The 13,520-nt window shown below is 42.2% G+C and overlaps 1 protein-coding gene across 3 annotated transcripts in view; it reads left to right on the forward strand.

Moving 5' to 3' along the window:
- Positions 1 to 13,520, forward strand: part of IFT140 (intraflagellar transport 140) — a 73,866-nt gene that overhangs the window by 1,417 nt on the left and 58,929 nt on the right. For all 3 annotated transcript variants that reach the window (XM_061994052.1, XM_061994053.1, XM_061994055.1), the window contains exons 2-9: positions 1,855 to 2,030; positions 3,747 to 3,968; positions 5,159 to 5,280; positions 5,883 to 6,025; positions 8,426 to 8,601; positions 9,556 to 9,647; positions 10,809 to 10,915; positions 11,663 to 11,811. In XM_061994052.1, coding sequence (XP_061850036.1) covers positions 1,884 to 2,030; positions 3,747 to 3,968; positions 5,159 to 5,280; positions 5,883 to 6,025; positions 8,426 to 8,601; positions 9,556 to 9,647; positions 10,809 to 10,915; positions 11,663 to 11,811 — 1,158 coding nt within the window. In that variant the 5' untranslated portion in view covers positions 1,855 to 1,883. The remainder of the gene's footprint in view (positions 1 to 1,854; positions 2,031 to 3,746; positions 3,969 to 5,158; positions 5,281 to 5,882; positions 6,026 to 8,425; positions 8,602 to 9,555; positions 9,648 to 10,808; positions 10,916 to 11,662; positions 11,812 to 13,520) is intronic.

A 13,520-nucleotide genomic window follows, 5' to 3' on the forward strand; every position in this document is an offset into this window, starting at 1 on the left:
AGCAGGGTGTGCAGTGTCAGGATGTTTTCTAGTGGCAGTGCCACTCAGTTTTCTTTCTCTTTGAAGGCTTTTTTGAAGAAGCTCTGCTTTGTAGCTTTGGCAGATGATACATGAGCTGTAAGCAACAGTAAACGTGTGAATAACGAGTTCTCAAGATTACAGCAAGCAAATGAGTGTTGATTTAGTGATCTTTACACCACTGAGTAATCCACTTATATAAGCAGTTTATTTGTACATAGCAGCCTCCTACACAGTGTTGTACAGTTATTGAGATGCTGAATATTTTATATTGGGGATTGTCCATAATTTATGTAAGGAACTGAACCTTGTTTTAGTAGGTGCTTTTAAAATACACACAGTATTGACTGAGAAGTTGTCCTTGCTGTTAGTGCCAAGAGGGACTGTTGATTGTAGCTATCTTAATTGGAGCAAGCTGACAGTCACCTGCAGCAGAGCAGACAGTGTGGCTTGACATCCCCATTAGTGAGTGGATCCAGCTTGACAAACTTATTCTGTGAAGGGGACTGAAATAACTGAGTGAGAAATATTTATGACTACATCAGAAGAAGGTGACTCTAGAAGAGATATTACAGCTGTGTGTGGGCTTTTTGTGTGTGATAAAGCCATTGTTTCCTATCAAATGTGTTTGTGTTTCTTTTTCATTAGACATTTTTATTTGAAGTGATTTTCTCTCAGTTTAAAGTTTGAGCCCTAATGCTGATAGTCAAATGCAGACCAAATTCATCCCATTAGAGTAAAATAAAACAGATGAAATAAGAAAGAAAAAGGGTGGAATGGGTACAGTGTATTTGGAATAAAGCAAGTTCTAAGAAAACTATTTAAAACATGAGATGAAGGTGAAAACCACTCTGATTTTTGAGTGGTGTGTTGTGGGTTGACTTGGGTTTTTGTGGCAATAACACTGGACTCAGATGCTGTGGGAACATAGATGGTTTTGGAGCTGTGAAGAAGGCGAATGGACCTTGTTGAAAGATCAGATTGCTTGTTGTTGGGCTAATAAGATGTGTTTCTGTTTTCGTATGAAGTTCACCTTGTTCTTTGTAATGTCAGGGGCAAGATCCAGAGCCACCAATTTATTGTCAGATGTGATGTTCATTTTAACATCCTGCATCAGTGTCCAAGTGGGGACTCGGGCAAATCTGACCTGGTGTGTGAATGTGTGCCTGCAGGTTCTCCACTCATGGGTTTAGCTACACAGGAGAGAAAGTCCCTTTCCCTGATCTGTCACGGGAGTCTTTTAAACCTTCCTCAATCAGTTTGTTTTCACCAGCTCTGGGCATTATTGCTAGTAACTCTGGAGGTGTTTTTCTCCAGCTGCTTTTCCTTTGAAACCAAGTCAGTCCAAACCCAAATCCCATCTCTGTATGTAAGAGATTAAGATCATTAATGATTTGTTCTACTCCTGACACACAACTCTGAAAAGGGCATTGCTTTCAGGTTCTTTTCTTTGCAACATTAGCACTTATTATTTGCACTCAAGTGTAGATACTGTATGCTATGGATTAAACTGATCTTGTGTAAATTCAACAGTACAAGCTCCAGAGTGGTGACAGCTATTAAAACTGACTTTTAAAGCCCTGGTATGAGACTTGATATCATGAAATCACTCCACACAGTAATCAGCAACCAGGGAGGGTGATGAGGTTCCTTCTTAGGAGATTTCCAAACCTACCTGGACACGTTCCTGTGTGACCTGATCTAGGCGGGACCTGCTTTGGCAGGGAGGTTGGACTACATGATCTCTAAAGGTCCCTTCTAACCTCTACCATCCTATGATTCTAGTCATGCTACACACTTAAGCATGCCTGTTAGAGATGTGTTTTCCTTGTACAGGTGTGCAGGCTGTGCCAGCCTGGGTGGTTATGGCTGTGTACGTGGATCACCGGACAGAAGCGCCCGATTCCGTTGCCTCCCCTGCGCTTATAGCGTGGCACCCGCTCCAGCCGCTCCTGGCAGTTGCTGCGCTCAGCACAGCGTCTGGGGGCTGTGTGGATGTCTACTTGGAACAGGTGAGTAATCAGCAGCTTTGCTTTTGGCCAAGTGTAGAGTCTTGCATCTGGGAAAAAACAACCTTGGGTACCAGCACAGGTTAGGGAGAGGAAGGGAAAGGGAGCTGGGAGTGCTGGTGGGCAGCAGGATGGGCGTGAGCCAGCAACGTGCCCTTGTGGCCAAGAAGGCCAGTGGCATCCTGGGATGGGTTAGAAGGGCTGTGAGCTGTAGGTCAGAGAGGGTTTACTCCCCCTCTGCTCTGTCCTGGTGAGACCACATCTGGGATCTTGTGTCCAGCTCTGGGCCCCTCAGTTGCAGAAGGACAGGGAGCTGCTGGAGAGAGTTCAGTGCAGGGCCACAGAGATGCTGGAGTGGAGCATCTGCCTTGTGATGAAAGGCTGAGGGAGCTGGGGCTCTGCAGCTTGGAGGAGCCTGAGGGGTGAGCTCAGTCATGTTACAGATCCATCAAGGGTGGATGTGAGGAGGCTGGAGCCAGGCCGTGCTCAGGGATGGACAATGACAGGACAAGGGGCAACAAGCTGCAACAGAAGAGGTTCCAAAGCAACACCAGGACAAAGTTGTTCCCTGCTGAGGTGAGGGAGCACTGGCAGGGGCTGCCCAGATGGGCTGTGGAGGCTTCTCTGGAGACATCCCACCCCATCTGGATGAGTCCCTGTGTGCCCTGCTCTAGGTGTTGCTGCTCTGGCAGGGGGGTTGCACTGGCTGAGCTTTCCAGCTCCCTTCCAACCCTTGAGATTGTGACATTAAATTGATCTTTCAATTGAAATTTAATTTTTAAAGCCTTTAAGTCTTGTTTGTGACAGTTACTGATTTGTTTTTTACTTATAGTATGAGAATTTCAGGTTTACAGTGAAATGAACACGTGCTGCTGCTGCCTTTTTTTTTAATAAACTTGAAGTAAACAAAATGTACAAAAGAAAGTAAATGATAAAACCAATTCCTCCACCTTGAGACTGAACTGATTTGCTGGCCTCAGCTTGTTCCTTTTGAGTAGCTTGTTGCCTGGTACAGTTTCTGCCTGTAGACAGAGACTTCCTTTGCATACTCTAGACTTTACACCAGTGGCTCACGTGGGACTTGGCTTTGCACAATCTTCAGGGAAAAAAGTGTGCTGCTTAGGGAAATAGTATCTAGCAGCAGATGCACTGGAAATGTTGAAGTCTGTTAATATGAGTAGCCTATAAAACACATACTTTATGAACAACCGTCCCCTACATTTTACAGATGGAAAATGAATAGGAAGAGAAGTCAAATGATTTGCCTGAAATATTGTTGCAAGCCATGCACAAAGGAGGGTCTGCCTTTATGAGCCCTTCAAGCATTAGGTTGTTCTGTGTCCTCAGTGAGGTGCTTGACTCTTTCTTCCAAAAATTGTTGGGTTTTTTTTCCACCTCAAAGACTTCTTCCCCTTCACACAGGAGTAAGAGCTTGATGTTCAGCGAGAGCTGCTGGCAGCGAGGCAATAATGGGCTGGGAAAGCAGAGTGAGGCAGTCACTTAACACTGCTGTGTTTTCATTATCACTTTTCAAGTGGATGTACTGCATGAGTTGTAACTCATTTTGATGCACATTAAGTAGCTATCAAGAGAATGTGTAGCTACTTCATATCTCTTGCAGAGTGCTCCATTGCACACCAGTCCTTCATCACAGGGAAATATCTTCTGGACTGGGATGTGAACGTAAAGGTTTAGCTTATACTTTATTTCCACTTGCAGGGAGAACATGTGTCTGATGCACATGTTGAGAGAAGCTTTCAGGTCTCATCCCTGTCCTGGCACCCTTCCAGACCGATGCTGGCAACAGGCTGGGAGACAGGAGAAGTTGTGATACTCAACAAACAAGACAAGGAGCAGCACGCTGTGCCACTGAGTCACAGCACCAAAATTACAGCCCTAAGCTGGAGTATAAATGGTACCCACCTTGTGTCTGGTGATAAGGTGAGTAGTTGAAGTGCCAAGTGTGAAACATGGTATTACAAGCCCTGTGGTGAGAAGGGATTATGAATGGATCCTTAGAGGAAGGGATAGTTGTGGGAGAGAGAAATTTCCTCACTTGAGATACAAATTACAACTGTTAAACAGTGGAATCCAATGTCAGTGCTTGAGCTTTTTCTGCAGTACTTGTTGTTTTATCAATTCACCTTTAAATAGAAACGTATCTGGTCTCAGTATGTGCTGATCAGTAGGCAGAGTCTGAGACTATTTAATACATGAGGTAATTGAGGCATAGGCAATTTGAAGCATTTGCTTCTGTCTATGCACAGATTTTGTGGCAGACCCAGGAATAAAGCCCAAATATTGAGAAACAGATGCCAACTACAACATACTCATCTGTAGTCAGGTCATAGCAATACTCACTTAAGTACAAAAACACTCTCTTTTGTTTTTCTTTTCATTAATTCTCTAAAGATGACTCCAACTTCTTGCATGGAAGATACACTGTGGAAATAAGGGTGACTATTTCTTGATGAGCTGGTTGCCATTCTACAGTGTAATGAGCAACTAGTTATTGACTATTTAGTATTAAGTATTCATAGAAGATTCTGGTTTTGCAGGTTCTTGAATCAGCAAATACATTTCTGAGAAGGTGTGGGTTTCATACCTTTTTTTCCCTGGTGCAGACTTGAGCTGGTCCAGCTGCTCTTTGAGAATTGACCTGTCTGAGTCAGAGGATAATACAACTTAAAGCCATTGTTTGTGATTCTGTTGCTGCATTTGACAGAAATGCAGAAGCTTAACACTGAGTTAAAAAATTAACTCACCCTCTTCTTTAGTAGGAAAGAGGAAACATTGCCCAGACACAAGATGTCAATGCACAGGGTAACTGAGGCCTTGTTTGTATGGAGTAAATACATTAACTTACATTAACTCTGCAGTTATGAACCTGCTTTCTGTGAATTGATTTACCTGGTGTCAGATGATAAAGTCATCTGAAGACAGATATAACCATTGTTACAGGCAAACTTCAGGATTTTTTAGGCTCATCCTAACTGCTCCCCTGGTGAGAGTATTGATTGAGGTAAAATGAGCAGTGGTTCCAAAGGAAAGCATTGACACGGCGAAACGAAGCCTGTGCACGTGGTAACACGTGTGCAAAGTGTAATGGCTTGACTGTTGTCCTTTTCTAGCATGGTGTCTTGGTTCTGTGGAGAGTGGACCAGCGAGGCAGAGTGCAGGGTCCTGCCCTGCTGAAACAGGAGTATGGAAAATGTTTGTCTCACTGTGTCTTTCGACCACCCCCTCCTGGCGAGTGAGTACTGTGAGCGCTGCCAGACCAGCTCATCCTCTTGTTCCACAGCAAGAAAATCCCACTCAGAGACAAACCTCTTTAAAAAATAGATAGGAAAAGACCTTTTAAATATATGTCCTTTGTTTCCAAGTTCTTCTGCCATTCTGATAGCTTGCTGTTTGTGTCCTGTGTGCAGCAACAGATCTTCCCTTTCTCCATACCTTTCTCTTGGTTGCTGTTGACTCTTCTTCCTTTAGTTCTTCTAATTGGTAAAATTGCTGGTTGTGAAAAGCAGCAAGCACACTGAAGACACAGTTATCCATGAAGTTATGGGCAGGGATAATTAAAAGTCAATTATTAAACATTATTGAAGGATTTCCCTTGTCTGGGCCACTTCTGTTTCACATGTCTGTAAAAACAACAGTGCTCATGGAGAAAAAGGTGAAACAATGCAAATGAAAACCAGGATTGACATTTTGCTTTGTATCTTTTGGAGTTTCCCTTTTTCCCAATCAGTTTACAAAACATCTTTATTCTCTCTTTATAGTATAAGAAGTGCTCATCTACTGGTTGAGATGAGAAGTTCTCTGTTGTGTAAGGAACTGAAGTATCTGTATTTGCAGGGACTTTGTACAGCTGGCAAAAGCAGCTGTGAGTGGTGATGAGAAGGCCTTGGATATGTTTAACTGGAGAAAAGCTGGAACAGGAGCACCCCTGAAAATGAGACTCCAGGAAGGACTCTCATTCTTCATCACTTTGACAGATGGTAAGAGCTTTCCCAGCCTGCTGGAAATTTGTCTCCTCAGTGCTTCAAAATAGCTGAGAGCACAATGATCCTGTTTTCATCTATCCAGCATCTAGAGTAAATCTATATACCCATCATATTCACATACCCAACAAGATGGAGTATTCACAGGAATGGCAGAATGTTTAGTAAGAAGAAACTAATCAAATGATGCAAGTCTGAGCATCTTCAGGGTGAGTTGTCTCCAAAAGGACGTGATAGGAATTGGATTTGTCAGGCTCCTGAAGAAGGGAGTGTAAGGAAAGTCATCTCTAACATCTGAGTGTAAACAAAACTGGAAGTTGTCAGCACTTTGTGCAAACTGTCAGAATAATGAATGTGTTCTCTTTTTTTTCCCCTAGAAGCAGCAAATGCTGCCAGAACATCCTTTTTCAAATAAATTATTAATCTACTTTTTCTTTCATGCTTTGAAATGAGGCTTCAGTCTAAGGCAGGGGAAAGCCTGGGTGTCTGTTTTGTTTGTGTTCTTCCTAATACCTTTTTTTTTCCTACCATTTGGGTTTTTTCCTTTGCCTTTTACTGTTCTGGGTTTTACTTCCAGCTCATTTTTTTCGTGCCTGAGTTGTTCTCAAGATGCCTTCTGTCTCTCTAACCTCCTAACTCTTTTGGCTAAAGCCAGAATTTGTGTGACCAGTATTGTAAGGAGTATGTTTCTGGTAGGTGATTCGAGTGTATAATCCTCTTGATTCACGTGTTAACTGCTCTGAAAACTCTCTAAGTTGTGCTGTCTCTGCAGCTCAAGTACAGTTTGATTCAGAGTTTGCATTGGCAAGAGTGAGATCCATTGTTTACACTGGTGTAGCTTCCTTAGGGCTGCAGGAGTGGCATTGTCCAGCTTTGTGTTTGTTTTGCAGCACAGTGGGCTGTGCATTTGATTTGTGAGTTACAGGCCTCTCTGCTACATATGGACCATTTAAATGGGAAAGGGTTACAGGGCACTGCTTATAATTACAAGGAAGAGGCTGAGGAGCTGTGTCTGTTACCCTGCTGACCATCAGTGGTAGCAGCAGCTGCTGTGGTGGTGTGCAGCTCCATCTAGGGACAGGCTCTGCGTCCTGCAAGTGGCTGTTGCTCCTCTTCAAACTCCTCACATCCCAGTCAAATGGCACTGACTGTGTCTTCTGAGCAGCCTTACTGGCTAGGCTGATTTGGGCATGTGTGTGCACCCACTTCTTCATCTAGCTAATGATCCGTCACAACTTCAGAATCGATCAATGTTTTGGCAGTGTTTCAATAGGGCCTGTAAATTGCTTCTCAAGTATGATTCTCAGCTCAAACTTCAGTACCCTAGTTCTTATTGCCTGCTTTTAAACATCTCAAAAGAGATTTAATTGAAGACAATAGAGCACATTTTAAAGCAAAGCTAAATAAACAACTCAAGTCCTCAAAAAAACCCCAGAACAAAGCAAGGAAAACTCCTAGGTTTTGCTATTTATTAGTCTAGATGGTTTTTTTTGATGCTTCCAAAACAGTAATCAGTGCAGCAGAACAATAGGTGCCATTCAGGTGATATGTTACATGAGATGCTTATCTGAAGAAAGGATACTTGGACTCATAACAATTTTTGGAGGTTGTTTTGCAACACTTCGTGAGCACAAAGGAATTGTCATTCCTGAGCATTTGAGGTGACCGACAAAGGTTTTGGGAAGAAGCCATCCTCAGAGTTTTGAGTGCACTCTTCACTGCAAATGCTTTAATCCAGGAGTAGTAATCCCCATCCCCTTTATATTTCCTAAACAGCATGTGCTTTCTGCTGCTTATGTCTTATTTATTCACGCTAATTAGCTCAGATATGTTAACTTTTGAGATTAGTCTCTTGTGTGATACAGTGTGAACTTCCTTAAAGTTACTCTGAGAGCTATAACCCTCTTCCTAACTACAGAAGTAGCTTCAAAACAATGGGTAGCATTACCTATGTGCTGTCTGGCATTTTGCATGGTGATATCCAAGTACAGAGGGTTAATGGAACTTATGAAGCATCTCAGATGGCAAATAAAACCAAGGTGCTATCCATAATTTGTAGGAGAGCCCACACAACTGATTCAGTAGGTGAACAATTGCTGCAAGGTGTTGCTACAATAAATAGATACCTGTGTGATAGTTCTTCAATGTGGCATTTTCTATCTCAACCTGGAACTGAGAGTACTGCTGGATGGAAAACTGGATATCAGCTTGTTTTATTGCTCTGGTCAGCTCTCATGGTCCATATCCTGAGACAAACTAGAAAACAAAACAATGGTGGTTATTTTTACCTTTATCAGCACTTGAGGAATGTTTTATTCCAGTAGAAAGCAGCAACTTTGCTTTTTGTAGCTCAAAACCTCTTGACTAAAAGCTCTACTTTGTTTGTATGTACTACAGGTTCTGTGCACTATGTGAATGAGAAAGGAAAGACAAGGCATGTATTGTCCACAGACAGTCTGGTCCAAAAGCTTCTGTTCATGGAGAAAAGAGATGTTTTGCTTGTAATAACAGAGAAGTTGCAGTTGTCCTTGCATGCCATTACTATTGAGGGAGAGGCAGAAGAGCTCATGAAGGTAAGAGCCAGGCCACAGGGTGAAGTTGCAGGGTTTAATCTTTACAAGCATTTGTTAGGATTCTTTGATGACCCTTACAGATGAACCCACTCTCATTTTGGTTTCTCAGGTATTACCTTGATGAGCAAATAAATGCTCATCTAAAAAGTTTCTCTCTTTTTAACCCTATATTCATCCTTTTACACACTCCCTGAGTGAATCAGAGAACTGAAAATGCCAGGATAATCAAGTATTTGTTAAAATGTCTTGTGGATAAGTAGCTGAGAGTCTGCATTGTTGGTTTTAACATCATCAGTCACTCAGAGCTGTCTTGTCTTTCAGATCAGGAGGAGCATTACCTCCTCTTGGTGACATTGGCTTGTCTGCAGATCTGAAAGATGGTTTAGGTCTCACAGTGTGAGACTTCTTCATCTGCAAAGGCCAGGAAACTTTCAAAGAGTAACAACCCCCAAGTCACAGAATCACAGATAGTGACTCAAAAATTACTGTATGGAGACAAAAACCAAACTGACCTCACCCAGGACTGATGATCACCTTGGTTCCAATGAAATGCTGTACTGTTGGGGAAGATTGCTTGGGGGGATGTTTTTTCCCCTCTGTGTTACAGGAGTGTCTGCTACTTAGTCATCATTGCTTACTCTTTACTAGATGTAAGATTTGCTGTTTCACAGTTTCAAGCAGCTTTTATCAAGCTGTAAGAGAAGATCTAGTAGAAGATGGAAAAACCTGCTCCTTGCCTACTTAACTAACCTACCTCAAGGTTTCTTTTATTAAATGTAGACATTATAGACTCGATTCATTTAGTGCTGGTCACTACTGGTCTATCTGAACTGACACATAGGTCTAGTTTCTCTTCAATTAATCTTTTTTAGCCAAACTAGGCAATTCAGATGCTGTCTTTCACTGTGTACCTCCTACCTTCTGTAAATGGATTTGTTTCCTTATGGTTAACAGGTGAAGTTGAGTGGGGAGATAGGTCACTCTGCAGACATCATCTTAATAGACCATAGCCTTGTTGTTACAGCACTGGGGGAGACAGTCATCAGGTAAGAATCCTCTTTTAAAGCTGTTCTGTCTGCTCACAAGAAATGCCAGCTAAAAGGTTTATGGTCTGCATCATAGAAAATACTGAGAGGCTTTTTCAGTTTTGGTCCTCAGTAGAAAGAGAATTGAAATGAAGAATCTGAGGACAAAGATGAATTCTACACAGCTGTCATTGTTTCTATATAGAGGAAGGTATCCCTGCCCATGGTTTGGAACTAGCTGATCCTTGAGGTTCCTTCCAACCGAAACCATTCTGGCATCCTGTGGTTCTATCTCTGTGTTCTGTTCTGTCAGGCACTATTAACTCAAACCTGTCCTTTTGGAGTGCTGTTACTGATTTCTTCTTAAAACCTACCCATTTGTGTTTCTTGCTTAATAAAGACAGGCACTTTACTGCTCTTTCCATTGTTCTCTCATCCTTAGCAGCAGTAACAGGAAAAAAGTGCTTGCTTTTGCAGGATGTGCTTCTGTTACTGTAATATAAGTATCTGGGTTACTTCTATCTCTGATTCTTTAAACCAAGTATGTTGCTTTGCTGTTATGGTTCCATGTGCTGAGGTTTTATCTTTTTGCAAGGTATTATTTTTCCCTCCCCCCATCTTTACTGTGACTTGCTCTGCATGTCTGCTCTGGTTTCCTGAGGGTGGAGGTGTTCCATTAACACCAGTGGGTCACTTTGTTGAGCCTTTATCTGCTACTGTCACACAAAATCAGCTGTTAATTTTGTGAAATTTGTAATTTGTAAAGATCAAATATCAAGAAGGACATCTGTTTGACAGTGTTTTAGTCCTAGAAAACACACCTGGAATCCAAAGTTAACCAAGGAATGTGAGAGAAGATGATATAGGAGGAAGCCAAAGTAGAGAGGAGGAAAATCACAACTAGACTTCACTTTTTGTTTTTACCTTAAAGCTGGGTTTGCTTCTGACTCCTTTCTTTGTAGGAGACTGTCACAAAACATGCTGCAGACTTCAAAGGAAAAGGAAGGAGATGGTTAAAGTCACATTCCAGAGGCAGCTGCTGGCAACTTAGTTTTAAAAACTGAAGGATCTGGGCATTGTGGAAATAGCAAATTAATGCCATGTGCAGCATCCTACTGACTCTGTTTAGCAAGACACCTGGAAGGAAAAGCATTGTTGACACTTTTGTTTTGTGTGCCTTAGGTTCTGGGATTTGGACCGAAATGAGAACTATGTGCTCTCCCCAGATGTGCAGTTTGGCTTTGAGAGAGGAGAATGTATCAACTGTGTTTCTTACTGCAGTGCTAAAGGTGAGAAATAACGTGGCAGCTGGGATCTCTGGGTCCTCACCCTCATCAAACCTCAGTTGTCAGTGCCTTGTCATTTTGGTACATCAGTCTTGTTACTGAGGGCATCAGTGAGAGCATGTGATACAGAAGCACTTTAGTTCAGATCAGGGATGTGCTTTTGAAGGTACAATGAGATCATTTGATATGTACCAGTGTTAGTCTCAGTGTAGAGTTATCTCCCAGCACACAAGCTGGATTCCCTTTGCTGCCACCGAAGTGTTACAAGTGCTCCTGGAGCACACCTCATGCACACCAGTATGTTACAGGCATGCAGTCTACACTAGAGCTCTCCACATGTGCAGAATGGATGTTGGGTCCTCCAGACTGAGGATTTCTACAGAGCTACTCCTGTGTGTCCTCTTGTTTGCCAGAGTAAGCATTGTCTGCAACAGTGGTTCTCAGCAGTGACTTGCCCATGGTGACTACAAAACCAGCTATTCAAAAAGAAATGGTTAAAAGGAAATGGCTGGCTGATACATTTAAAAGATCACTTCATCTGTTACTTAGAAAATGCAACTTGCTAGGTGAAAATTGCTCCAGTTCAGGACTAGGGTGCTGCTTTGCAGGAAGGCAAAGAAACAGATGCTGCTAGATGAAGGCTTTTCTGGACCATAAAACCAGAACTGCATTGCCTGCTGCTTCCTCTAATGTGAGTTGGTTTCTCTTGAGTTTAAAATATGAAATGACTAAAAGGTCTGTGCATGGCAGGTCTCTTAGCAGCTGGTACCAACAAAGGGAGAATAGCAATGTGGAAGAAGGCATCAGGATTTGATCAGAGCAAACGGGATTTGGAGGGCAAGGAGAAGTGGAAGCTCCAGGCACCTACAGAACTTGAAGGAAATGTCACTCAGATAAAGGTAAGGCAGGAAACAGTCTTCTTTCATGTTAGTAGGACATCACAAACATTAGATGAATAGATCCTCTCTGTGAAATAGAGCATGATTGCTGTTGTACAGATCTGTGGCCCTATAGAGGCTGTTCCTCCTTCAGCAAGTGGGGGAAAAACCATCAGGATCAAGTAACATTTCAAATTGCAATGAGCAGAAATATTACCTGTTTCTAGCTATTTTCTTGCAGACAGGGTTGAAAAGCTCAGCAAGGCAACACACTCAAGTGCAAATTTCTCACTCTGGGAGAACTAACAGACATGGCATCCTTAAATCCAAACATCTCTCCATTCTCTGTCACCTTGACAAAGCTTTTGGCTTCAGCACTCTGAAATTATTACCTGGGAAAGGTAGATTAACACAAGTGTCAAAGTTACATACATTTATTGAAGTAGCAAGCAAGAAATTCTGACTAAAGTCGTGGTTTTGTTTGTAGATCCCTTTCTTCTCTTTGGGCATTTCCTCAGTGTAAAGTTTGCTCTCACTGGTAGCTGCAAAGATCAATCAAATCCTCTTTGGTGAGATGTGCCATCTAGAAGAGAGTGCTATATTTTACACACAAAATGATGTTTTCAGGTGGTTTTGTTCTTGGTCAGGGAACGTTTCTTGTTTGCCAGATCAAGTTTTGATGCTGACAGTGTCAGAGCAGCTGTGGATGAAAAGTTCCCTCTCAAACGTTTGCAAAGCCAATGCTTCAAAACATTTCTGCTGCTGCTGACAGTAATTTCATGCTGAAGGTTGTGATGATACAGGGCAGTGGAATGATTTTTAAGCTGCTGTCTGTGAGGTGTCAGGGGGCAGCATTTTCGTTTGCAATCTTTTCGTGTGACAGGAAGCATAAGCACTGTTGTTCTGCTCTCATTAGCATTTTGATATAGGCAAGAGAAATGCTGAGCATTGCAGCTGTAAATGTGAGGAGTTTTACATTCACAAACAACTGTTTTGACCCACCACCATTCTGCTGAGAGGCAACACCTGTGCTGTTAGAGTCTCCATGTTTGGGTTGGTTTGCTACACCTGAACATGAAGCTCTTCCCAGGTGTTTTAGGATTTGCTACACCAGATTATTCAGTTGCTGTGCTTAACATGTGAGAACAATACCTGTTGTGGTTTTGGAAGGAGTGAAAATCAAACAAATACATCTGGTGCTTTTCAAAAGGAAATAATTTGATGTTTTCTTTCACTTTCTTTTCACCTAAGAATGGGACATTTTCAAAGCAATGGGATTCCCTTGCTCTGGGTTGGCACATAGTGAGGGTCTGCATCAGAGCCCTACTTACAAAATACAAACATAAGTACTCTTCAAGTGGAGAACCCAAACCTTTTGTTAGGATGCTTCAGTAAAAAAAAGGTGCAGGATATAGGAAATAGTGTGTGCCATTAGTATATCATCCATCTGCTAATAAGCTGAGGGAAGGGAAGAGATCTAGGTGTTTGTGTCAGCTTGACCATTCAAGCGTTTTCCAGATAACAGGATATGGAGTGCTGTCCAGAAATAGCACCTTGTTCCCAATGTTTGTTAGCATAAACAAAAGGACTGCCAAGCAATTGTCAACAATGTCTGTCTGCATTTTTCTCTCATGTTATAAAGCTGCCTCTAATTATGGAGACTCTAGATTATTGTAATCCCTTTGACAAAAGCTCTTCAAACTTGTTCCGTGGGGAATCTTTTGGTAATT

This window comes from Colius striatus, chromosome 3, assembly GCF_028858725.1.
Source record: "Colius striatus isolate bColStr4 chromosome 3, bColStr4.1.hap1, whole genome shotgun sequence".
NCBI classification, from domain to species: domain Eukaryota; kingdom Metazoa; phylum Chordata; class Aves; order Coliiformes; family Coliidae; genus Colius; species Colius striatus.